General features: G+C 41.4%; 2 protein-coding genes across 5 annotated transcripts in view; one reads left to right on the top strand and one right to left on the bottom strand.

Moving 5' to 3' along the window:
* DKK3 (dickkopf WNT signaling pathway inhibitor 3) overlaps positions 1–3920 on the top strand; it is a 45649-nt gene extending 41729 nt beyond the window's left edge. Inside the window, exons 5-8 of the mRNA XM_032853484.1 lie at positions 188–280; positions 1472–1616; positions 2573–2729; positions 3582–3920. Coding sequence (XP_032709375.1) covers positions 188–280; positions 1472–1616; positions 2573–2729; positions 3582–3801 — 615 coding nt within the window. The 3' untranslated portion in view covers positions 3802–3920. The remainder of the gene's footprint in view (positions 1–187; positions 281–1471; positions 1617–2572; positions 2730–3581) is intronic.
* Positions 3921–10326: 6406 nt separating this feature from the next.
* Positions 10327–27295, bottom strand: part of USP47 (ubiquitin specific peptidase 47) — a 110677-nt gene continuing 93708 nt past the window's right edge. For all 4 annotated transcript variants that reach the window (XM_032853480.1, XM_032853481.1, XM_032853482.1 and 1 more), the window contains 10 exons: positions 26073–26192; positions 23615–24392; positions 18719–18894; positions 18283–18363; positions 16391–16506; positions 15918–16036; positions 13755–13885; positions 11954–12001; positions 11731–11861; positions 10327–10913 (listed from right to left, as the gene is read on the bottom strand). In XM_032853480.1, coding sequence (XP_032709371.1) covers positions 10739–10913; positions 11731–11861; positions 11954–12001; positions 13755–13885; positions 15918–16036; positions 16391–16506; positions 18283–18363; positions 18719–18894; positions 23615–24392; positions 26073–26192 — 1875 coding nt within the window. In that variant the 3' untranslated portion in view covers positions 10327–10738. The remainder of the gene's footprint in view (positions 10914–11730; positions 11862–11953; positions 12002–13754; positions 13886–15917; positions 16037–16390; positions 16507–18282; positions 18364–18718; positions 18895–23614; positions 24393–26072; positions 26193–27295) is intronic.

Raw genomic sequence — 27295 nt, 5'->3', positions numbered from 1 at the left:
GAGGGTGCGGAAGCTGAGCAGCGGGATCCAGCTGGGCTTTGGAGTGAGGGGAGTCTGGAGACTCTCTGGAACCCCTCTGGAGCCCCCAGAGCCTGTGGGGCCTGGGATGAAGGGGCTTTGCCCTTCCAGGGCACTGTGGGCTCAGCTCCACCGCCCACAGATGACGTGGCTCCCTCCCTCTCCTCAGGAGTGCATCATTGACGAGGACTGCGGGCCCACCAGGTACTGCCAGTTCGCCAGCTTCGAGTACACCTGCCAGCCCTGCCGGGACCCACAAACAGTGAGTGTGCCTAGAGGCCTCTGCAGCTGCAGCAGAGGGACTCTGGGGGCTGGGCTGCGTCCCAGAGAAGAGGACTTGGGGGAGAAGGCCAGCAGCCCTATGGTTCTCAGTTGGGCTTCCAGAAGACTTCGGTGGGGCCCTTAACCATGTCCATGCTGGGAAGGGCCTCTCCATGGTGCCCAGTGGGGCCAACTCCTAGAGGGACTAGGAAGCCATCTGCAGACCCACTGACATCCTCCCCTGCCGCATGGTCCCTAACTTCATGGCCTGCCTCATGGAGGACGGAGGGAGAGGGGGAAGGAGGGAAGGCAGAGCCCCACCCCGTTCCTTCCCCTGGGATAGACCCATCCCCAGAGATACAGCCCATGACACTACTGCAGTCCCCACTCCCACCCTCCAGATCTTCCGCTCTGCCCAGAGAAGGCAGAAGGCAAGCTGGGAAGAAGCCAGAGTATGGCCCTAATAGACACTTCACAGGGAAGCACGAAGCCAGGGAAGCGGAAACTCCCTCCACCCAACAGATGTTTTGGACAAAGCCATAAGTGCTCATCAACTTCTCTTGTCCTTTTTCATGAAGAAGACAAGAACATAGCATAAGTGTGGAAAACAGGGCTTCTCACTCCCCTGTCCGGTGTCACCTGTGATTAGGCAGCTGCCGTTGTCCCCCACGCCAGCCATGTCTGAGCGCCACCGCGGGGTCCCAGAGGAGGCACCCATGGGCCCGCCCCACCCACAAGGCCTCCACACTTGGGCCTTGAGTTAGCTCCCAAATCCGGCTGCTGCCTGCATCTGTGAGCCGGGAGCCACCTTCCATCCTGACCTAGGGAGCTAATAGAAAGGAGACAAGGCACCAGTCTGGGGGGGGGCGTCTGAAGGACACACTGCGTCCTATGCAAAATCTCAAGTTGCATAGGAAGACCCAGGTGTACAGAGTCCCTCTCAGGTGCTTTTTTCCAGTGTTCTGACCGCTCCCATCTCCCATCTCTGTCTCCGTGACTTCCACCAAGAGCCCCACAAACCAAGCCTCAGTTGCCCCCATGCCACCCCAGTGTGAGGAGAGTGTGTGCTTTACCCACACCCCCCCTGCCCCCCGCTGTGGCATATTCAGGCTTTTAGGGCTCGGAGCGGGCGCAGGCTGGGGTCTCTCTGGTACAGGAGCTGGCCTGCTAGTGTTTGCCCACCTCTCTGCAGCTCTGTACTCGGGACAGTGAGTGCTGTGGAGACCAGCTGTGCGTCTGGGGTCACTGCACCAAAACAGCCACCAAAGGGGGCAATGGAACCATCTGTGACAATCAGAGGGACTGCCAGCCCGGACTATGCTGTGCCTTCCAGAGAGGTGGGTGGGCTCTCCGCTGGGTATGGGACAAGCCCTGTCCCAGGCTCCACCATACCAGGCTTCCTGGGGCCCCATCCACACCAAACACAGCTTTTTGGGGTCCCACCTCCTGGGCGGGCCCCCAGATGCCCGCTCAGTGTGTGTCCTGGTCCTAGAACCTCTGCCTGAGGCAGGTCCCCACCAGCAGTGGACCATCATGTCTCTCTCTCTCTGTCCCCTGTTGACTTCTAGAAAATTCAAACTTCCTTCAGGATGCGTGATTCCAGGGCAGGAGGAACACCCCCAAAGGGTGGGATTTGAACAACCCCTCCAGCTCTCCATCCTCCTTCCTGAGGGTGGGCCCCTTCTGTTCCCATTCCGTTCTCATGGCCGCTCCTGGGGGAGCTTGCTCAGGCACTCTCCCCTCCTGCTATGTTTCTGAAAACCTCTCCCGTAGCTGCCTCCCCAGTTCAGCCTCTGCCAGCCCCAGCCCACCTGGTCCCTGCTGTCCCAGCCATTTTCCCCAAAGTCAGCTCTCAGTGGGGCTCCTCTGGCAGCAGGGGTCGCTCTGTTCTGTCTCATCAGTTAGACTCCTCAGGCTGCCTTTCAAGGCCAGCTGCAGCCTATCTGTCCGCCTTCTCTTTCCAGGGCTCCCAGCCTTTCCCACCACGCCCAACCCAGGCCTTTATTGGCCCGGGTCCCAGCCCCAGGGCCTTTCCTACACTCCCAATTTCTCCAGACCTTTGGCCTTAAAATCCAGCAGAAGTCTGCATCCCCATGCAGCCCTCCCTAACTGGCCCAGCCCTCTGGAGCCCGTCCTGCCATTGTTTCTTCCCATTCTGCCTCTTCAGTTTTAATCTCCGCTTTGTGGTTGAGGGTGGAAGGTCGGGGCTGCCCCCCATTTCTCCGCTCCTTTCCGTGGTGCCTCCCTGCTCGATGCTGGGCATGCAGGGAATGACTCTGCCCTCTGGTCCCAGGTCTGCTGTTTCCTGTGTGCACACCCCTGCCTGTGGAGGGTGAGCTGTGCCATGACCCCGCCAGCCGGCTTCTGGACCTCATCACCTGGGAGTTAGAGCCTGATGGAGCTTTGGACCGATGCCCGTGTGCCAGCGGCCTTCTCTGCCAGCCCCACAGGTGAGGCCCTGCCTGACCTCCCCGTCGGAGGTCAAGAGCAGAGCAGGGGCCACCCAGTGGGATCTCAGGAGCCAAGGGGTGATGTGGGTTTAGTTTCCCACAGATTTAAGTGGCAGTGTCCTTGGGTCATCCAGGTGGAGAGTCTCCCAGCAGTCCTATCTGTCCGTCTGGGGCTCATGAGAAGCTGTGGCTGGGGGTACAGATCTGGAGCTCGTCTGCATGGCGGTTGAAGCCTTATGAGTAGGTGACCCAGGGACGGGGTATAGAGGCAGAAGAGCTGGGGGCTGAGGCGGGAGCCCAGGCCCTTCACAGTGAAGGACAAACTGAGGAAGAGCTGGCAGAGGTGAGTGAGGAATGGGGCACCGCTCACAGTGTCCTAGCTGCTGAGAGACCATGAAGCATCTAGGTGTGGCCTCCCTGCCGGCACTACTCTCCCCACCACCCCCAGAATCTGGGGTGGCTGGGCAGACAAGAGGACTCCCCTGGCCCTGCCTCACGAGACCTGCGGCTCCCCACAGGAGCAGCAGATCTGGCAGGCGGGCCGGTGGCTGAGAGGGGCTATGCGCTGCCCTAATCCCTTGGGCCCCGCATTGCCCAGGGCCTGCCCCCAAGAGTCTCCGGGACAGGCCTCTGCGGGAGGTGGGGGAGCCGCCCCTCGGAAAGTGACCCTCCCTCAGCAGACTTTCCTAAGGTGAGATGTGGACAGGGAGGGAAGACCCCGTTGAGGCGTTAGAGGAGGTATGAAGGTGAGCTCAGAGCCAGGACCCCGTTTTCCGGCACGGCCCCCCCCCCACGTCGAGAGCCCCGCATCAGCTCTCCCCGCAGCTGAGCCCAGCCCCCGTGTCGCCCCAGCCATAGCCTGGTGTACGTGTGCCAGCCGGCCTTCCCAGGGAGCCACGCTGACGCCGGAGACAGCCTGGTGCCCAGGGAGGCCCCTGATGAGTACCAGGACGGCAGCTTCATTGAAGAGGTGCGCCAGGAGCTGGAGAACCTGGAGAGGAGCCTGTCCGTGGAGATGGCGCTCGGGGAGCCCGGGGCTGCCTCTGAGCTGCTGGAAGGAGAGGAGATTTAGACGGAGGCCTGCTCCGCGCTCGGGTAGACATGGGATAGAAATAGCTAATTTATTTCCCCAGCTGTGTTCTCTAGGTGTGGGCTTACTGGGCTTTTTTCCATGGCCTCTTCCCAGTACATTTTCCCTCTGGCTTAAAACGAGGAGCTGTGCGTTTGTCCAGCCCCCTGGACTGTGTGCCGTCCATCACAGTCCCGGTGCCTGGGGACCACGGGGGTGTGTGGGAGGGTGGGGGGCTGCTACACTGGTCCAGAGTATGGGCCACTCGGCCTCTGCTGGCTGGCATCTGGCACATTTCCTTTTTTTCTACATCATCTTGAGAATTGGAGGAGGGGAGGTGACGGAAAAGGATGCTGATGTCCCCGTGATGGGTTTTGGGGAAATGTGGACTGTCTTACATGTGGAGGAGAGTGCCCTGCTTTGCCAACATAAGCCTGGTGAAATGTAACAAAGGAATTTTCCATGTATTTCTTCCCATGGGCACAGGCAAGCTGTGCCTTCCACTGCTGCGGGTGACGTTTTCTGCTCACTCCGTGTCATGTGCGTCCCTGTCCTGTCAGCAGTATTCCTTGGCTCCTGCCTCTGTGCCAGGGTAGCAGTTTCAGACCCTTTACCACAGTCTGGCAGGGAGGGTGGCGGTCTCCCCATTTGTCAGCATCTTGGCGTCTCAGGGACATCAGGTTGCTTGCCCAAGTCACACAGCTAGTGGAGACCAGAGCATGATTGCTCCCAGGTGTGGGTCCATGTGCATGCTTTCCCTTCCCTCCTTGCCAGCCCAATGCCACCTAAAGTACCCTCTAAAAGGAGGATGGATGGGAATTTTTCTTTTGAGGCATATCTGGAATTAAGGTCCATCTAGTTCACTGTTAAGATTAAACTTGTACTGTTAGACATAGCATTCTCCCTGGTGTGGGGGTGGTCATTAATTCCAGCGGAGAAACGAATGGTATTGACATTGTCCCCCTATGGCAGTTATGTTAGTGACTTGGAAAGTACATGATTGGTGCAGAGTATATACGTTAACTTGCCAGAAACAGTACTTAAGTAATGGTAGGGCCAGGATTATAAATGAAATTTGCAAAATCACTTACCAGCAACTGAAGACCGTTATCAACCACATGGAGAGAATCGAACAAAGCAAGGCTCTATGAAATATGGTTGTACTATCCAAGCTGAGAGAGCACTGGACTGTATGCTATTCTGTAAATGATATTTTCAGGTGCCATGGACTGTTTCCATCATGTATTCATCCAGAGTTATTAAATTTTAAAATTGCACACGATTGTATAAGCATGCTTTCTTTGAGTTTTAAATTATGTATAAACACCTATGTTGCATTTAAAAAATCAAGCATAAATCACTTAAACTACTCCTTTGTAGTTTCTTGGATGTCTTTTTTTTCCTTTTGACTTTGAATAAGTAACACTTTTATCCAGAAAAAATAAAATGGAAATGAACCGCATCGTTTAAAAAAAAACACCAAAAAGCTCTGCCACATAAGTGAATTTTCCAGACAAGTGAAGCATACCTGTTATAGCACCAAAATATTTTAGAAATGCTAGCCATTTTTGTCAGGGATTAGTGTTAAGAGTGTGAATACTTCAGTGTCTTCTGAAAGAGTGAATGGAATGTATAGGACTCATAAAAAAAAAAAAAGATTTATTTGAGAGAGAAAGACCATGACTAGGGGGAGGGGCAGAGGGAGAAGCAGACTCCCCACTGAGCAGGGAGCCTGATGCAGGGCTTGGGGCCAAGCCCCCTGGGATCCTGACCTGAGCTGAAGGCAGACGCTTAAAGACTGAGCCACCCAGGCGCCCCTGACTCTTTTTATTCAAATGCGGTTCTGAACCGTAACACAGATCTTCAGGGGCTGTAATAATAAAACTACTATATATTAAGGTCAGCTGGGTGGCAGGCGCCAGAGTAGGCAGTCTACCTATATTACCTCATTTAATCTTCATTGAATCTAGGAGTATTTTCTTCATTTAACAGATGAAAAAAACGGAAGCTCAAAAATATGAGGTGATAGGGCCGCTGGGTGGCTCAGTCACTAAGCGTTTGCCTTTGGCTCAGGTCATGATCCCAGGACCCCTGCATGCGGCTCCCTGCTCAGCGGGAAGCCTGCTTCTCCCTCTCCCACTCCCCCTGTTTGTGATCCCCTCTCACCGTCTGTCAAATAAAACTAAAAAAATGAGGTGATAGAGCTAAAAGTCCAACAAAAACAGTATCTAGTATAGTCTGCTCAGGATATACCGGTAATTTTAAGATCAAATACAGAGTTGTTCTCTATTCAACGTCAAAGTCATCATGACCGTTCTGTATCCTTATTACTCAGCAAGTATTTATTCGAACCAGGTACTGCGATAGGCTCTGGGGGTGCCACGGAGATCCAGATAGGGCCCCTACCCTGAATGCCTCATCACAGCCTCCCGAGAGAGGCACAGTGAACTCCGCACCCACAAACCAGTGAGCCCGGTATCAGAACGGTGTTACGGGAGCCCCAGAGGAGCACGTGGTTTGGGAGAGCTGGCATGGGGATCGGCTCTCACAGCTCACAGGAAGTTTATGAGGTAGTCAGAAGGAATAGGAAAGGGCATTCAGAGCCAGGGGCAAGAGGGAGAGAGGGAGGGAGGCAGGCAAGAAAAAGGGATGGTATAGAGAGGAAACAGTAATTCACAGAGGCTGGAAGGTAAGGTAAATTTGAACAGGTGTTTGGAGGAGAGGCTTAAAATGGTTTCAGTCCACAAAAATTTCAGAGTTCCTACTATATGTCAGGCCCTACCTATTAGGTGCCAGGAGACGGTGGTACATGAGAGAAAACTTGGTCCCTCCCTCACGGAATTCGTGGGCAGGTACATCCTGCTCCAGCCCACTTCCGGTGGGAAATTGAATCAGCCACACACAGCTGGCAGTCACTCGAGAAGCGGAACTCCTGCATAGTCGTTTCTCAAGTTGGTACTCCTTAAACGGGTTACTCAAGCATTATAAAAGAGGCTGAACCCTAAGTATGCCCTCTGTACTGGGGAAAGAGGCAGATTGGGAGCAAGGAGGGAGCATGGTCCCCATTTCTGAGGCAAGGCTATAGGGTCCACTAATAATTCTTGGTTTGGTGAGTTCTCCAGCTCTAACCAGTCAGAACACTGCTTCTCCAGTGCAGAGTAGCTGGTAAGGCGAGGAAGAGTCGGTGCTGGCACGGGGAAGGGTCAGAGCATTCCTCCCCAATGCTTTCCTGCCCTCCTAGCTTGGCCACTCTGATCGCTGCATTCTTTTCTGAATGATCACACGTTTTCACACACTCTTGATTGTTTCTAAAAGCCAAGTTCTGAAAACACTGTATGTAACCAAATGGTCCTATAGCACCCTCCTTCCCCACAGGAACAACACTGAGGATACTCAAGTGTACACCTGGTCTTGACTGGCCACAAGCTTTATCTGGGCCCTGAACTGCTTTGCAAACTTGACGAAAATATTTTCTAGCCCCTCAGAAAACTATACGTCCTGCACAGTTTTGCTTTTTTAAAAGACTTGAATTGCCTTATAAGGCTTCTGACGACTAGTGACCAAAATATTGACTTGTTTTTCAAAAATTAAAAAGAATTTAGATGCAATAGTTTTTATTTAATAAAAAAAAAATTGCTACTTAAGATTATCCCTTCTTGCACGCCTGGGTTAACGCTTCTGCCTTCAGCTCAGGTCATGATCCCAGGGTCCTGGGATTGAGCCCCGGAGGGAGGGAGCCCTCGGCAGGGAGCCTGCTTCCCTTCCTCTCTCTCTGCCTGCCTCTTTACCCACTTGTGATCTCTCTGTCAAATAAATAAAATAAAAATCTTAAAAAAAAAAAAGATTATCCCCTATTCCATATACTTTAGACTATAATTTGTAAGTCACAAGTGCGAAGGAGTTGGTTAGGGTCTTGATGCTAAACAAAGGGACAAAATTCAGAGGGAGAATTTTCCCAACTGGAAAGCGAATGAACCAGAATAAACGATTTTATTGTATTCCATGCATTCACAGGTCACTTCCAGATTTAAAAATGCTCTGATTCTGTGCACTTATTTAGCTTAGACCGCGCTGTAAGTTTTCGCTCTCTCCCTCTCCCCTGGCCTAGACAGGACACAGCACCCTTCCTAACAGTGCAGCCTGGCAACGATTTTCTAGCTGTGGCATAGGTTCGCGGTCTCCCTCCCACTGCCCTCATTTTCTCAGAATCTCTAAGTAATTTCCATGCATTCTGAAAGAGACCGTTGAATATTCTAGTGTAGGGTTTCTTCCCTACTTTTATCTCATCGTGATTATTAGCCCTTCGTTACACTTCCTTAGTTTAGCAAGTGGACTTCCAGCTAGCAAGCTTCTGCACAGACCGGCTAGACACAGTATGGCCCTGAAAGCACAAGGTTTTCTTTCTTTGACCAGAACATACCCCTCACCTTCAGCACCTGCCTGATAGGTAGCTACTTGGTTCTCACCTGGTGTGCCTGACTGACGCAAACCCATCTCTCTCACGGTAGAAGCTCTTCAAAACCTTTGCGTGACCTGTGAGGAACAGGGTCACAATTTATTGCATGTGGTTTGTGTCACTGGCCCCACACAGTCTGTGCTCTGCCTCTTGGATGATGGGTCCTCACAGGATTCTCTGAATCTGAGGGAGATGGGCACACGTTAACTTCCCTCACATAAATTATCATTTCCATCACCACAAATCGAGTTTGAAAAGTTCACCACCCCTTTGCTGAAATTGCTAAAGTGCAACACCGTGTTCTCACTCTATCAGGCACTGAAAAAGCAGGAAGCTTTAAATTTTTCCTTACCCTTGGCATTTGTAGTCTTCCTGCAATTAGAAGCAGCAACCACCAACACAAAAAGCAGGGCAGAAGGCACAGACCGAGGAGCAGGTGTGAGAAGAATTTTACCATTTCCCACTCTTAAAGGAACGGGAAACCAAACCAAAGCCAAAGCCCATTTTTGTTAACAATCAGCCTCTTCTCCACAGAGAGTGGGTCCTCAAGGGCAGAAACTTCATTTATTAACCCCTATATTCCCACGAAGTAAGCCTGTATTAGAGCCAAAGGGCTGTTGTGTTACATCAGAAAATCCAAGTGATCTGAAAGACAATGCACCACAAATGCTTCCAAGTTTTTCCTCAGAGAACACCAACTCCACTAACGCAAACTTGGAACGTACTTCAGTGAAATTTAGCAGAATGCTACACGGTTTACATGGCATAAAAATCAGCCAGAAAAATATCTTAGGAAAGCTCCCCCTCACCCCCCTGTGGATTTCAAGAAACTTTAAAGGTATTATGGAATTTTCAATTACTATATTCAAACTATAGAGCCAACATCTGCTAATACTATTTTCTATCTTTCTTAAAAGGAAATAAGGTAAAAACCTGATTTTGAAATACTGACAGGATCCTCCAAAGTTAAATATTAACATCTTTTCATCTCTGAGAGCTTTCCTGTAGAGGGACCTTACAGAAATGAGATTATTCAGTACATGTTACAAAATGTTAAAGAAAACAAGTCTATTCTTAATCCAGATTCTTCATCCACAAAAGTTTAATGACTAAAATAACACAACAGAATGAACAAATGTTTTATTGGCATGTTCATTGTTGTAAACAGCATCTGGCATGAAAAAGTTTTACCAAAACCTTTTTATTGATTTTTATAAATTAGATGGCATTTTCAAAAATTATGTAGAATTGTGTTCATTGAAGTCATATTTAGCAAAGCAAAAACTTGCCAATTCGAATAGACTTTGCAATGAAATCATGTTGACTGCATCAGCCTGTGCCATGACCTGACTTACTAGCAAGTTTTTTCAACACGATGTTATGACACTTCTGCAAAGTTAAACTACATGTAACTACAAATCAACTCCAAAAATTAAAGTGGGACTTACGAGGGTTCTAGAAGATTCAAACTTGAAGTAAATCTTCAAAAATAAATGTATAAAGAAAAAAAAAACAAAAAACTGAAGCCACTGAACAGAAAAACCTCATTAACAAGGGCAAATACAATCGTATGGGACCCAGCACTGAGGAACCTCACTGAGGATTACATTTACATAGACTGCTATTCTCCTCAATGTACACAAATGTACATCATGAATGATATGTGAAAAGAATAACCATGGGAAGTAGCTGAACTGCAATTATGGTAACTCAATAGGATCAATTTTATTTACATGCTGAATGAACGAGTGAGACGTATTCTCTACATCCATAACTTAAGTACAATCAATTATAATTACAATATTGCAGCAATTTGAGCTGCTATCTGCTGGGAGCGGTCTACGGGAAACGTTTTGATGTTCCAGAATAATGTTCTTAATACTTTGCAAAAAATGAAATGAAATAAAAACACAACTTCACAATTCTCTTTACTGGGTTATGGCTGGTTCTAAGAATTTCTTTCTTCAGCTCTTGTTTTTGCTGTTTTCCAAAGGTCAACACACGTTGCATTTACTTCCGAATTGTCAATGAGGTAATGTGTGTATCAGTGAAATAAACAGAAAATCCATTCATTCATGGCCTTTGCACAGCTTTTATTATGAAGCTATGAGCATCCTGTTTGAGGCTAGTTTTACTAGCAGCTATGTGCACATTTGTCCGCAATAAAAGAATTGTACTCATTCCCCTTCCCCCTTTTCTAGTAGCAGGTTTTGCTTTTTGTTTTTTTTTTTGTTTGCTTGTTTTTATTCTTTTGCACATCCCTTTTCACTTTACAGTACTTTTGACTATAGTGCACAACATGATTCCAAGTCAAAACAGTGGCCCATTGGGCACTGAGCTTCTGATTGGTGAAGGGCAGTCCAATCAGTGCTGGTGTCACTGGGTTACCCCTAACCATGTCCCGCCATAATGGCACTACACAGTAGCAGTGAACCATCTAATTAAAACCAAAAATCCCCCAGGGAAAATGCTACACTAGCAGAGTCAGTCTTGAGTCAGATCTTTATTTGGTGCTCCATCCAGATATATTTTTAGTGCTTTCTCCTTCCGAGGTGAGTACGTTACACGGTGTCCCGTCTTCTGGAGTCGACTACTTTCTTTTTTCATCAGTTCATTTCTTTGCTCATCTGTTAACTCCATTAATTCTTCTGTTTTATCCCTGTTTAAAATATTAATTACATATTAGGTCAGTACAGCCATCTGCCTTTATTGATTTATGCTTGAATGTTATAATGCTCCTTGGTGAGAAAATGAAATCTGATGGTCACTGGTAAAGTTAAGTCATCTCATACTAAGATGTCCTAGATTTCAAACATGTTTACTAACACAGCACTCACTTCTAAAAATGGCACAGAATAACTTCCATGCTACTGCTAATGTAATAATAGCTATCATTTACTGAATATTTATGTATAACAGGTACTATGCCAGTTTTAAAAAATGCAATAGTTCTAGTTCTCATACAGTTCTGCAAGGCTGACATCATTGTCACCATTTTACAGATGAGGAGCTAACAAAGCCTAATCTGAACTCCTAGCTGCCTCAGGCTCCAATGACTATTCTTTTTCCTCTGTATCTGCGCTGGCTCCCACAATAGCCACTTGCTCCATGTCCCAACCAATTGCTTGAGACCTACTAAAAGTGTAACATGCACTATTTTTAAGACTTACTTTAAGAAAAAGAGCATAAAACATCTCACGAATGACTTTTTTTTTATACTGATGGCATGTAATGATAACATTTTGGACGCAGTGGGTTAAAATATTTCATTAAAATTAATTTCACCAGTTTCTTTTTACTTTTTTTAAGTGTGGCTACTGGAAAAATTCAAAATGTAATGCGTGGCTCTTATATTAACTACTGATCAGAGCCACTCTATATCATAAACATAGTAAAGGTATTTATAGAAAACAAGATACTATGCACAACAAAAAAATGTTACATCACTGGGAATAACAAATACATTGTAAATGTACCTATAAAATATGACTGCACCATCATCACAGATATAAAGAGGCCAGACATTCAGGGTGGAAACTTTAGGATTCCAGTCCAAATCCTGATGAATATCAAGGACAGAAATATCACAGGGAAAAGTTCCTCTACCCTAGGGAAAAAAATGAATGAATGAATAAATCATGCTGTTAGCCCTGTTTATTGAGCACCAGTACCCAAATGCAAACATTCTTAGTGCCTTACCTTGGCAAATTCAATATCTTCCAAAGGAATGCCACTGATTTCAGAAAGCTGTAAAAGGAAACACTTTATGAGTTCATTCAAAAAAAATAAATTTACTAAAATAAGTCATCAACCATTTAACCCACAAAGAAATAGCTTGATTTTTTTCCAAGATGTAATGTTTAATATAAAATATTAGAAAAAGCAGAAAGAGGAGCTGTCTCCCTTCCACCCTGCAAATGCCATGTCCCAGAAATACAAATTTAATATATTCCTTCCAGATCCTTTCCTATGCATAAACTACATCACATATTTCTAAAATACATAAACTTATATTTATGAAACATCTCTATAGAATAATTTTATAAGACTATTTCTAAGAATAGGATACAGAGTAACCTCATTCTCTTCATTAGCTTAATATACTATTTTATTCCCTCCCGATGGACATCAAGTCTGTTTTTAATTTTTCCCAGTTACAATGCTATACTATATACCTTCATGAGTATCTTTGCATATTTTTTAAATTTAATTTTTTATCTTTTCAGTGTTCCAAGATTACATCCTTGCATACTTCTGCAATTATTTCTTTGAGATTGAATTCTTAGATGTGGAACTGCACATCTGAAATGTTGATAATGCCAAATGGAAGCCTGAAAAAATTGTATCAGCTTAACTACGATATACAAGTTGTATATTGCCTGTTTTTCCTAAACCTTGATGACTCTAGGTATTTTTGATGTTCTAAATTTTCACCACTTTAAGAGGTAAAGAATGCTATTACTATTTTAACTTGTATTTCTTCTTCAACAAATTGCCTAATGAAGTTCTTTGCCCATTTTAAAATTAGATTGTTCATCTTTTTCTTATTAATGTGGTGGCTCCTTACAAATACGGACCATCTCGTTTCATATCTGTTTTAAGTATTTTTCCCCTTTCTTGTTTTTTATCTTTGTTTATGGGTTCTTTAAAAAAAACTGGGGAGGGGGCGCTGGGTGGCTCAGTGGGTTAAGCCTCTGCCTTCGGCTCAGGTCATGATCTCAGGGTCCTGGGATCGAGCCCCGCATCAGGCTCACTGCTCAGCAGGAAGCCTGCTTCCTCCTCTCTCTCTTTGCCTGCCTCTCTACCTACTTGTGATCTCCGTCTGTCAGATAAATAAATTTTAAAAAAATTGGGAGGAGGCTGTGTGTGGAAGGCTTACGCTTTTATACGATCTTTTCTTTTTTTAGTTTCTGGTATTATGCTTACAAATATCTTTCCCTTCCAGGATATAAAAATATTTTTAATATTTTCATCTAATACAGTTATCATTTTATTTTACCTTTATATAAATTTAATATACTTAGTATTTTGTGTTTGGTGTGAATTATGGAAACAAACTTTTTTTCTCAAGATGCTAACTGTCCTAGTACTGCTTATGAATAATTCACCCAATCCCGAGAGCCACCAAATTCCACCTTTGAAATGAATAATGCAGAAGAGGACTTCACCTGGATTCTTTATTCAGTTCCACATCATTTAGCTTTTTAAAATAGAGCAGCAGTTTAGTCTAGTAACTTCTAACTAATCCTAATTACTCAGGACAAACTTGATCTAAGTAACTAAAAGTGAGGATCAACTTCTAGATGGCCAAAAGCCAGTGTAATTTTTCAATGTACCAAGAGCCTGAAGAAATAAGGTGTGTGACAAGGTGTCACAAGGTACAAAAGAGACAAAGAAAGAAAGGTTGCCACGTTAGTATCTGGCACTCACTTCCTAGGCCCTCTCTTAAGCAACACAGAGAAAAACACATGCTAGTCCAATTTGTTTAAAATGAACTTACCTTCTCTCGCAGCTCATCAACACTACTGCTTTCCAACACAACCTCCTGGAAGGGATCCAGCTTCATTTCTGAAGGTCTCCACCTTCTTGACAGAACTGCAAGCTGTGACATGGATTTCATCTTCTCCACCCCTATGAAGATACAAGATTACGTCATCTTTCTCTTTTCTCTAGAGGTTCATACTTGGACTTTTTCTGTATTGCCTGACTACACAAAAAGATTTACTTCAAGTGTTATGCTTAGTGGACATAAAAGAACCCAATTACCCTGAGGAGTTTTTGAGAATAAAGTACTTCCTCTCTTCCCTCCAGTCTCTGAGGAGAATTCCTTACTCTTTTGCAAGCTTTCCTTCCACCAGGACTCTGAATTCTCCCTCCTGAGTCCTGCTGGACACTGCTCTACCAACGACTCTCTTCTCCGGGTTGCCAATCTTTGCCTCTGTGTTGGCTACTACCCCCACAAATCATCTTCACTTTATCTTCTTTCTTCCCTCAGGCTATCATTAATCCCTCTTTTCATCTATTCAAAACTTACTGATTCTTCAAAACCCAGCTCAATTGTCTCCTTTCTCTGGTGTACACAAGAGCAAACTACTGATTTGGTCCTTAGTACCTATGATTTTGGAATTACAGGTTTGCAGTTCTGGTTCTCTTACAGACTATGCATCTGGAGGACAATCACGGGTTCTTGAATTCATTTTTGTAGCAGCAGACATTAGCAGTGTCTGGCTATTTACAGGTCAATACATGTTTCTTAGATTTAATCACATGGTTTATTTCTTCCTCAACTATTTTGATACTAAAATATATACTGAAATGATACTGATGCAGGCACCCACCATCCAGTAAGATCTCGCAGTGAATCCATCTCAATCCTTCCTAACAAGGGGAACTTCTATGTTCTTCATAATCTCCTCCTGGCCTACACAGACCAAGTGACTATTCTCTAAGGCTCCAGAGGCTCAGAGAAGGACTCACAGTCTGGAGCACCTGCCTACACAGCATGGTAGACAGTATCCTAGTTGTTCCTTATCTCTCCCATTAACTTGTCAAGTAATCACAGCTTTAACAACTGAAATTTCAAACAAACTGGACCCCAAATATCCTGAAATAGGTGAGGTGTTAGTATTATTGAACTGTCTGAAAACTATCACAATCTTGTATGTTAATGTTAATTTCTATGGAGGGAAAAAAAGGAAAATCAAAGTCTTTCTAGGCAATAGCAGTCACCAAAGAACATAACTAGCTGTTGCCTTAATATGATCTCCCTAAAGTCAACTTTTCTCCTATTACCTCCTCCCGAGAAACAGTACTTTAAATGTTCCAATGCTGAGCATTTAAACCAGGAGGTGTGAAAAACACAAGACCTCTTCTATGTTACTGTTATAGGTCAAAATTGTGTCTCTTCAAAGAGACATCTGAAGTCCTATACCCTAGTACTTCAGATTATGACCAGCTTTGGAGACAGGGTTGTTATAGTGGTAATCAAGTTAAAATGAGGTCATTAGGGTGGGTCCTAATCCAGCAAGACCAGTGCCCTTATAATATGGGGAAATTTGGAAACAGACACATAAGCTCACAGGGAGGACATCATGTGCAGATGAAAGCACAGATCAGGAGATGCATTTACAAGCCAACAAACACCAAAGACTGCCAACCAACCACGAGAAGCTAGAGGGACACGGAACAAGTTTTTCCTCACAGCTCTCAGAAGGAACCAACCCTGCTGACACCTTGATCTCAGACCTCCAGCCTCCAGAACTGTGAAACAATAAATTTCTATTGTTTAAACCATCCTGTCTCTGGTACTTTGTTATGGCAGCTTAGGAAACTAATACAGTTATAGTTCTCAAAATCTCTGATCAATTATCAATACAACACCCTCAACAAAATAAGCCATAATGAAGAGACTAAATAATAAACCCAAGTAAGAAATGTTAGAAGAATTTTCTGTAAAAAGTACTAAAAACGCAACTTTGAAACTTTAAGTTCCCTGTAAGGAGAAATTAATATTCTCCAAATTATAGAAAATAAATATTTAAAAGGTAAGTGGAACCCAGACTAGAAATAGAAGAAAACATGGTATGTGATAAAAAAAATATAGGCTTCTATTAGTTCCAGAGCATTTCTAACTGATATTTTCCCAGAAAAACATGGATAATACCATCAAGAACTTCAAGGAAAACCTCCCAGTTGCTGGAGATGTTAATATCTTCTTCATAAATATGGTAATCCAAAAAGACAGTGCCAGGATTCTTCCATGTTTTTTTCCTTAGACGAAATCTACAAATGTGATAAGACATTTTAAACTACGGTATTTTGAGATTCTTAAAAAAATGACATGAATCTGATATCAAGGAAAAATGAACTATGTTTAAATATAAAAGTCAAGTAGTTCATTAAAATGTGGGAAAAATATAATGATATGTTCCTCAAACTTCAAATTTAGGGTCTACAGAGGAAGTTCAAAGAAATTCTAATAGTTTTGTTTAGTTCTATTAAAAATTAATCTGTACTATTAAAATTCTGGATAGTATAGGAATTTTTAATTCTAGTTTTAGAAAATTATACCAATCCATATCAAATGACCACACAGTCTGCCTTCCAATTGTTGATGACACTATAATTTTACTTTACCTGTCAATACTGAGCTCTAAACCACACTGCTCCCTGAGTTGAGGAATTAATTCCTCTTTTGATTGCCGTACAGTCATTCCTTTAGCAAACACAGCATCTAGCAGAAACTTGCATGGCTAGGAATATAAACATCATCAGAGAACTGAATTACACATTCAAATAGGAATATACGAGACATTTTATTTGCACTTTATTGTGTGACAATTAAAGGCCCGAGTTTAGCAATCTATCTTCCTAGGTTCAAATCTTGCCATCAGTACTTACTAACTCTGCTATCTTGAGCAAGTTTACTTAACATTTCTATGCCTCCATTTTTTCATCTGTACACTGGGGACAGTGTCTCCCTCACAGAGTCATTATGAAGATTAAATGATAGTCCTATTTCTCTTCTTATAACAAAATGATCACAATTTTGAAAGTAGAAAGAATTACTTTTATGGACTAAAATGAGGGAAATGCGTAGTAATTCTCCAAATACATTTACTCATTGTCTCAGAAGGGACACGGTCTCTGCAAACTCCAAACTTGGAAGAAACATTCACACAGAAGAGATATGATAGATGCTCAATAAAACATCTGTTGAACAAATGAAGGCATTTTAGGAAGAGTTTATCCCCTTCCAGTAGTCCCTCTTTATTCATGGTTTCCCGTTCTGCCTTTCCAGTTACTTGTAGCCAAATGGAGTCTGGAAGCAAATGATCCTCCTCCTGACAGATCGTCAGAAGGTCCCTAACAGCCTAATGCTACACTGTAATAGTCACAATGCCTATGTCATGCACTGTCACTGCACCTCACCACACAGGCATTTTATCATTTTGTATCACCACAAGAAGGGAAAACACAGCACAGTAAGATATTTTGAGAGACCACATTCACATACCTTTTATAACAGCATACTGTTAAAACTGTACTATTATTGGTAATTGTTAATCTCTTACTGTGCCTAATTTGTAAATTAAACTTTATCAACGTGTGCATGTCTAGGTAAAAGCATAGTGTATGTAGGGTGTGATACTATCCGCGGTTTCAGGCATCTACATTGGGACGGACCTTGGAACACATCCCCTGTGGATGGGGAGGGCGGGCCATTATTATATTTGTTGTTTGGTTTTCACACTTATCTAGGTCCTCGGTAATATGTTATAAACATCCTGAAAACAGGGATTTTTGTCTCTTTCTTCAGGGTATTTGCCATTGCTTGGCATCTGTTGTATGACCTTGGGTAAATTGCATAATTTCTTTGTACCTAAGTTTCTTTATCTATAAAATGGGAATAATAAATACTGCTCATATCACAGCTAATTGGTGAGGATTAAAGAAGTTAATATCTGCGAGCATATGGTAAATGCTGCTAGGTCAAAGCTTGCTAAATACTAAAACTACTCTCGGAACCAAAGTCCTGTACGAGGACGCCACAGATCAACTGCTGTCCTGTACTTCGTGCTCCTGCACTACATGATTATTTGTAGAAAACAAGCACAAACAAATCCCCTTTTAAAAGCAGGACATTTTTGCTTCACTCTAGCATTTGTAGTAACTTTAAAGCAGAGGGATGGCAAAAAAACAAAACAAACAAACAAACAAACAAACAAAAAAACCCAACAATGCCTGAGAGCCACTTCATCTGCTGCTTATGTTTATAAATTAAATTTTACTGGGACATACCTAGTCCCACTGGTTTATGTATTGTCTGTATCTGCTTTTGTACTACAGTGGCAGGAACGAGTAGCTGCAACAGAGGCAGTATGGCCTGCACAACTGAAATATTTTCTGGAAATAGTGCGCTGGCCTCTGCTTTAAGAGATAAAATGACTTGTCATAAAATCTCTGCACCGTATGTTTTCGTTAAATACCAAAAGCGATCTTACATTGCTCTGAAGGGTATTACTTACCTCTTGCTCATTGACCAGAAGCTGGTACACTTTAACTCTGTATTCTCCTTTTTTAAGTGCTCTCCCCAGTCTAATTGTAATCTATAAAGTAGAACATTTTTTAGATGTATTATCTCAGGAGAATAAGCAACCCATTCTCCCCACATTGTTTAGTTTGGTCTTCAAAAATTCTCTAGATTATGGACTCTTTGAGAACAGGTATATCTTTTACCTCTGATTCCCAGCACCTAGAATAGTAACTGACACACAGTTAACATTTAACAAATGTTTGTTAGATGAATGAAGAAAAACAACAACAAAAACAAATAACCACTAAACATAAAAATAAAAAGACCCTTTAGGGTTATCTATTTCACCTTACTTGGAAATAGGGCAAGATGTTCTCAAATCTATCATTTAAAACAGACTCTAATTATTCAAAATTATTTTAATCAACCTTATTGTCATCTGAAAATGATGAAAGTGTCTCATTCAGTCGGACGCTCTCAAACTCTTGATTGCTGGCATACACTCGAAAGACCTTGAAGTGAGAGGACAAAACTCCAACAAAGGGCTCTAAATGTTGTTTGAAAGCGGCCAGAGTAATTCTTTTATCAACATGCACCATCAACCCTAAGTACAAAAAAACCAAAACAAAACAGAAACAAAAAATGTAAAAGAAACCTCTTAGAATATAAATAAAACAGATCATATGCTTTTTATTTTACTGTAAGCAGGAAAAAAGTACCCCCTTTTAGTTATTTGACTTTTAGCTCATACACAACATTGAATGGACAAAAAACATGGACACTGAGCATATGATAGATAGATAGAATCCAACAGCTTTGAATGTTCAGAGATATTTCAGTTCTTATTTGTTTATTTAGGCTGCTGAATTCCAAACCAAGCTTGCAGGAATTTTTCAATTACATAACATCTCTAGTTCTACACAGTAATAATGTGGCTCTGGCTGGGGTCCACACCTGCTTTTCTCCTCCTTCCTAATTAGCTCTGTGACGTCTGGGAGCAAGCCCCCAACCTCCATACATCCACTTCTTCATTTAGACAATGGAGAGAACAGCACCTGCCTCATGGGAATGCAGTGGGAATTCAAAGAGGTCATAGTTTTATCATGCTCTTAGCACAGTGTCAGTTATCTAGTAATTGCTTCAGAAATTGTTAGTAAATCTAGTTTCGGGATTTCTACTAGAATAAAAACGTCAAGACTAGCATATGAAGATGTCTGTTTATCATGCGGTTGGACTGTAATAGGAAGAGTATCTAAATGGATCAGAAACTCCCACTTCTTCCAAATTTCCATAAAAGCTCTCATGGCAATGTAGTAAGATTATTTTTGGTGAGGTTTACTTTTTTTCCTAATGCTTATTACTCTTTTGTCCTTTATAAGCCACTCATCAGCATATTTCTGGAATATTTCTATTTACTCTGGTCTTCATATTAAAAGAACAACAACTGGGGTGCCTGGGTGGCTCAGTGGTTAAAGCCTCTGCCTTCTGCTCAGGTCATGGTCTCAGGGTCCTGGGATTGAGCCCCTCATCGGGCTCTCTGCTCGGCAGGGAGCCTGCTTCCTCCCTCTCTCTCTGCTTGCCTCTCTGCCTACTTGTGATCTCTGTCAAATAAAAAAAAAAAAAATCTTAAAAGAACAACAACTTCACTCATTTTTCTCTGTCTCTTACAATAGGCAGTACAGAATACACAAGCTACCTTCTGCCGTGGGGCCCTGGGTCCTCCAGAGCCATAAACTCTTAAGCCTCTCTCTAGGGTAGGCTTTGGTTTTCTATGAAACTTACATCACTAGTCAAGGATGAGACCCTAAAACAAGGCTGGCTTATGTTCTCAGGTCATCTCAACTTTTGGGTCAATTCACTTTTGAGTGGACTTTTTTGAATAAATTAATGTTCATTTACTGTTTTCCTGGTTGTAAGGTTCAGATCCACTATAGAAAAGGTAGCAAGTATGAATTATAATAGAAACACCGTGATGAACTTTCTTGTTATATACACCTTTTCAGGCAGCATTTAATTTTTTTAAAACGTCCATTTCTAAACTTTAAGGAGTGCCCCTGAATGTTAATAATCCAGCTTTTGGCAAATAAGCCTCTATTTATACTACCCAGAAGGTGCAACATTTCTTAAGAAGCGTATAATGAAAAAATAAGTTGATTAGAAATCAGACACCAAGGAGTAGGTTTCAGCTTTGCTACTGTTGCCTAATAAATGGCTATCAGTAAGTCATCAACGTCTCTGAGCCTCAGTTTTCTCATGGGATCATTACACCAGTCTCACTGCTGTCATGACAAATGTAGCAAATTCTAAATCATTGCTCAAATAAGCAGCTACTACTGCCATTTCAGTTTCTGTGATAACTTGTAGTAATGTATCATGGGAAGACACAAGTGTTCACTGGTTACTGATATAGTCCAATATGGTGATTAGAACCAAGTGGTTCTGCAGTGAAACAGCCTGGCCTGAATGAATTCCTGCCTCCTCCTACATCAGATTTGTGACTCTGATTTAACTTCTCTGTACTTCAGTTATCTCTAGTATAAAATGGAGACAAGAGTCTTTATAACCTCATGTGTTTTGGGGTCAGTATATGTAAAATGCTTAACACAGCCCTGGCCAAAATGGATGGCTTCATTGATTGGCTATAACTATAATTTAGAAATTACCATCATACCATTTTTCCCATTTACCTCTTCAAATGGAAGAGTTAAGTCTCTTCACAGTGCAACCTCAAAATAGCTTTAAGTTTTTTCTTTTTCTTTATGTATTTCTTTTTTTTTTTTTAATGTATTTCTTGGATGAGGCAGTAACCAAAATTGTACAAAGAACTTTTCAGTGCAAATGCAGTGCCATTTTTATGACTTTGAACTCCCTATCTATACCTGAATGCCTGAAGACCACAACTAGGTCACAGTGGAACAGGATTTTCCGAGAAAGGTCTATAATCACTCCCTGAAACAATTCCCGGATTACAATAGATTAAGTGTGTTTCAGTTATTACCTAAATCAATTGCCTATACTATACACAGAATGTTATTCTTCAGGTATCAAGTTCTTCCTTTGTCTATGATGCCTTGCCATTTCATCCCTCTGCAGAATCCGTATTATATTCATTATCCACGTTACCCAGACACCCACGTTCACATCACTGAGGAACTGTGATGAACCAGCCTTACTTAGTACAGACTCCTGAAACACCTGGCTGCTGGCTAACATCCCCACTCTTCTCCTTCTATGCCAGTTTCCATGGTTTTCACTTTTTCTTTTCAAAGACAAACAAGCCTTCTGCATGGCTTCTGAAAGGTGAAATAAACTGTAGGAAATGGGTTCTCTTGATCATGTTTACTATTTCAATAAATGCTAGCAAATTAGTCCACTGCAAATTTCCAAAAAGGTGGAATGAGACTCCTCAGACTATAATTCTAAGTATTACCATTAAATTCTTAAGGTTGAGACTCTCATGCAGTCAAATATCCAGCACATCATTATAAAACAAACCACTTAAAAGAAATTTCTAACCTTTTCCTAAAGAGGAGCTACTTCACATTTTTCCAGTACCCTAGAAGGGTTGAGGGTGGTAAGAAACCAAGTAACAGAAGCTACTAGCTATTCTTCCTTTACTATGATATGAGGAAAGTAAGGGGCAGTGGTAATAGCTACAAGGTAGAGGAATGCATATCAGGCTTACAGTCAGAATACATGAGTTTGATCCCAGCAATGAGACCCACTAGCTGTGTGACCTCTGGCAAATTATTTTAGCCAGTCTGAGCCAGCTTCTTCATCAGTGAAAGTGTCTAACATTATCAAATTCACACAGTTGTAGAGAACTAAATGAAATAAAGTAAGTTAGTGAGCCTTATGCAGTAAAAACTCCACAGGACGTTAAAGCATTAGTACAGAATTTCTGTCTCCAATGTGGCTCACCAATCCATATTTTCCCACTTGAGTTTCTGCAAGATATGTATATGGATGTCACATGGCTTTGCTATTATTTGGAACTAGTTAAAAACACAATTTATGTATTTTTATAACTAATTCCATAATTTCTACCACTTTTAAAAGACTAAATTTTGAGACTACCAGCATCATAGCACTTAACTTTCATACTGGTTGTTTGTGTCTTCTCCCACCAGATGAGACTTAACGCTTTATCTTTGTCATCCTTACTTCTAAAATCTACATAGGGACTGGCATCTTGAACAGATCCAGGAATATTAATTGGGTGGGTGTATCAACAGATGGATAAAGAGGGGGGACTCCGCTCCCACTGTCACAGAGGTAATGGAGCAAAGGTATTCAATTCAGACTTAAATTCTAGTAATGGTTCTGCTACTTACTAGCTATAGATGTACTTTTGGGCAAGTCATTCTTATCAGTCAAATGAGAATATCAATATTTGCTTTATTAATCTCAGACAAGCTTCAAGTGAGAACAAACAAGTATTTTGAAAACTAAAATATAAAAATATAAGGGGTAATATTAATGTTTGCATTGTTAAAGACTAATGCAAAGTATTTAGCTTTTTTGAGCTATCCCTTATAATAAACCTAAAGAAAAATTCTGTATTTTGAACCTGGTTGTCCTGCTAATTCTCTGGTTGTTTATAGTCTGATGTTTTATAAAAGTTGTTTTATTTCAATGCTGGTGTTTTGTTGTTGTTGCTTCTCCCAAAGCCCAAACTGACAGATCTCTTTAATCTTTTTGTGATTATACAATTGAGAATTTCTAGTTTATACTCTGCCTAGAGCTTACTTCATAGTATCAACTTTTTTTCCCCAAAGTATCAACTTAAAAAAAAGAAAAGCCCCTTTCTCTTTCCTGACTTTCCCAGTTACTTACGGACTATTTAGGGGGTGTTGGAAGGGAGTTATCTGCATTGCAGGATAAAGAAAAAAGAGAGAATGCACAAATAAAAAAATTTCCTGCACTGTGAATCAAATTTTCTAGTGTCTGGCCCTTTCTTTTTCTTTTTGGTATTATTATTTACTTTTTAAGCTATTCTTTAATTTTTTTACTTAGTACTTCTATCATAATTCTTTCCTTTAAAAAATTCTTAATTCCTTTCTCTTTTTCGCTTTATCATCTCCAAAGCTGTGACATCACTGCTGTCACAGGTCTGATGTGTTGCAGAAGTCCAAGAACACTTGCTACTATAACTGCACCTAAAATGAAAGCAAAGGCAACAGAGGACATTTTTATAATCCAGGAAATTACGGGTGGTCTTAGAACAAAGTACCTCTTAGGTGATTCTTTTAACTAAAAATTTAAATAAACTGAGAAAACAAGTGGTGCTGTTTCAAGAAGCCTTTTTCTTTCTAAGTACATACATTTATGTCCTTCCCCAGAACCTTCGTCTGCAGCATAGGGTTCTGCTTTGAAATACATGTACTGTATTTCTCCCCTGCTCTTGCCACTCTCATCGTATTCACTATCAGTTCCAGAGTCTTCTTCTGCTGTGTCCCATGTCTCTTTTTTCCCTTCATTTGCTTTAGTTCTTCTACTACTCGTGATGCTATGAGAGTCAAGTCCATTAGCCAAAGGAATCTGAGCATTATCTGCATTGCACAAAGTGTCACTGCTATGACTGGAGCTAAGAATGTCACTGTCCACTGAACTTGTACTCCTGTCATTATTCACATCTGAGTCTGACCGTTCTTCAGACTGAAAATTTTCAGGATCAGAAGTCTGAATGTGCTGTTCAAGTTCTCTATTGTCCACTGACGCTGAAGAGTCCCTCTCATTGAGAGGTGATTCTATGTTTTCAAAGTCACTTGTCTCAGTACTTTTGCTGCTGTCCCCATTATCTCCATCTTGCTGCTGCTGTAGTGACAAGCTTTTGAGTTTTTCAGTGCTTTCTTCTAGAATAGCATCCACAGACTTTAGGCTCCCCGCAGGTCCTTTAACTCTTTCACAGTCATCTTCTACATTACCAGAATCGCCCCCAGCTTTCTGGCATGCTGTCCTTTTGGAATAAGATCCTGGGGACTGTTCAGGTAACAAAACAAATAATCTGATCGTATTTGCATGACGATCCAGGAGTTTCCACAAATGAGAGTCTGCAAAGGCCATCTGGTAATCCAAAGTCTCAGAACTTTCAACAAACACCTAAATAGTAAGCCAAAGAGTTATGTTACATCATTAATTTTAGTGACATTCATTCTTGTTCATAATATCACCTCAATACAAGACCGTGCATAATAAATTATAAAATTTGGGATAACATTTCTAAAGGGAATGTGCACTGTTTTCAGAGACTAAATAAAATTAACATTATGTTCATATGTCTCTGCAACTAGCCACAAAACTGCTAAGACAGATGGGACACACACATGCACAGACACATACACAGGTATCTTGTTTACTGGGTTGCCCATTTTCAGAATGTTTTTGTACTCCATATCTTGCCCATTAGGAAAACAAGTTCAGCAGGAATACAGATAGAGGAACATGTATAAAGACATGTTGAGAATGCAATACCAAAATCCAGATTATAGAAAAAAAAAATCTAATGGACAAATGACTTGATTCTAGGGCAAATAACTGGCAAGGAAACAAACACAGGGAGAAGCTTTAGATTAAAATAAACTTAAGAGGTGTATCATGGACTTCATTTGGATCCTATCTGAACAAACAAATCTTATCAGAAAAAAATTTTACAATATAATCAGGGAAATTTGAATATTGACTAGATATCCATTGATATTAAGGCATTTCTGTTAATTTTCTAGATGTAATAATTATGGATATGTTTTTTAAAAAGTTCTCACCTTTGAGAGATATATATTCAGATTATTTATAGAACATTTCATCTGGGGATGTTTTTCAAATAATCTGGTGGTTATATAAATCAAATGAGAGTTGATAACGGTTCAATAAAAGTTACAAATCAGGACTATTAGCTGACCATTTAAAGAAAAAAAGTGTGATACCTTCCACTTTTCACCACAGAGCGGCATTAGGATGGATTAGAGATTTTAATGACACACACACAAGCACCATGCAAAAGTATCCAAAGAAAACAGAGGTCAATAAAAGTTACACATTGGGATTAATATGACAACACTAAAAAAGATTCAGTGAGATAAAAGACTCAAGACTGCATTAAGATGAATGAGACTGGAAAAGGCAATAAACAAAACATGGCAAACAAGGAAAATTTTGGATACAATTTACCTAGAGTAAACTGATGGCATTAGGAATAAACACACAGGAAAAATGATAAATGACAGAACACAGAATGGTATCGAGAGGTACAAACAAATCAATGGAACTTTCTCTTTACTATCAGAGATAAATAAGAAGAGAAAGGGAATAATGGTGGGTGAACCCAAAATGACAGTCTTCTCTAGAGCAGGCATGTCTTTGATTTTCACCATTAAGTACTGCTTTATAGGAGAACCTCAAGAATGAATATAACATAATTCCCAGAACTCATTAATTCAAGAATTCAGAGAACATGACTGGTGTGGATAGAAACAGTCACTAAGGCTCCACCAAAGAGGCAGGACTAATCTGGGGCTTGAAAAACAAACGTAGGGAGAAGGGAAAGAATACTATAGGCTGGGGTCGCTCATGAACAAGACACAGAGGAGAACCAGCAGGACTGACTGAGAAGGACAGAAAGAAGCCCGATATGAGCGATTACAAAGGAAGATAATTACTGAGAGGATAGGAGAATTCACAAGGTAAATTAAAGACAAATGGTGGATAGCTCTAGAGGCCAGCCTTAAAATATAAAACTTTATTATTACCAGCATGAAAATAATGAAAAACTAAAAGACGTACCTTGTTACTTCTAAAAAAGCCTTCAGCTTTCAGGGTCTTACTGGGCACAGTGAGAAGACGCAGATCATTGTAGCAGCGTTCCAGCACTATCCGCATTGTTTCAGCAGGTAAGTAGATGGCCTGTAATGGAAGTGATCTGATAAAAAAGGACTGCGAGGATAATTCTGCTTGACTTGGAAATGTGGACAATGAGACACTGCTGAGTTCTTAGAAACAGCAGAAAGAAAATTCAGAGAAAACAATTTTTGTAGAGGTTTACAAAATTTTTAAGAATCTGTGGAAAAATTTTAGTCTTATCCATTAATTATGTTGTAAATTAGGTGAACAAAGTATCACTTATAAAGGTATGCTCTCAAACTACTTTTATGGTAATGATTTTTCACTAAAAATTATATTCCTCTCATACTTGCAAAGTAAATGAGGTGATCTGGTTCCAACGAAACAGAATGGCTAACTCTCGAGTAGAAGTCAAGCCAATACCTGTTTAACTTCTGAAATTTTGATGGATTATTTTGTGTTGTGTGAACAGTTAATACTTTTCTAAATCATTTTTCTTCTGTATAAAGTGATATTATTAATAAAATTTAAAGCTCTTCTAAAATTACATATCCTTAATTTGAGGTGTCATTATAGGAATTTCACAAGAAATGAGCAGACAAAAAAATTTATGTTTTAAAAATATGATTTGTGCTGAGAATTGTGTAAGACTGATGAATCAAAGACTTGTACCCCTGAAACAAATAATACATTGTATTAATTTAAAAAATAATAAAATTCAAAAAAAGATTTGTTTTCAATACAACTAATGATAATTCTTAGGTAGTCTACTTATGCTTTACCCACTGCATTTCTTGGCAGAATATTTTGTAACTGCCTTTATTCTCTAGAGACATATTTTTCCCCAACAAAATTACTAGGTTTTTTTCTGGGAAAGGAACATCACGTGTTTCTTTTATATTCTACCTCAGGGCTCATACTCTAGATTAAACTATAATACAGAGCAAGTACACTAATGTAGCCATTTTATGAGCAATTTAATCGTAAAATGTAACTCCACAACGCGGTTTATCTCCCCAGTTATTACTCAGGCAGAAGTGTTAGAAGTTGTTCTTTGTTAACACAGTAATAATTAATACCAATAATAGTTAAACCCAACTTTTATATAATACTTAACATTTTTTTCCCCACAAACGAAGCATTTATTTGTTCCATTAACATTCACA

This window comes from Lontra canadensis, unplaced genomic scaffold, assembly GCF_010015895.1.
Source record: "Lontra canadensis isolate GAN:19392208 unplaced genomic scaffold, GSC_riverotter_1.0 scaffold7, whole genome shotgun sequence".
NCBI classification, from domain to species: Eukaryota; Metazoa; Chordata; class Mammalia; order Carnivora; family Mustelidae; genus Lontra; species Lontra canadensis.
This window is presented reverse-complemented; position numbering and strand designations above follow the sequence as displayed.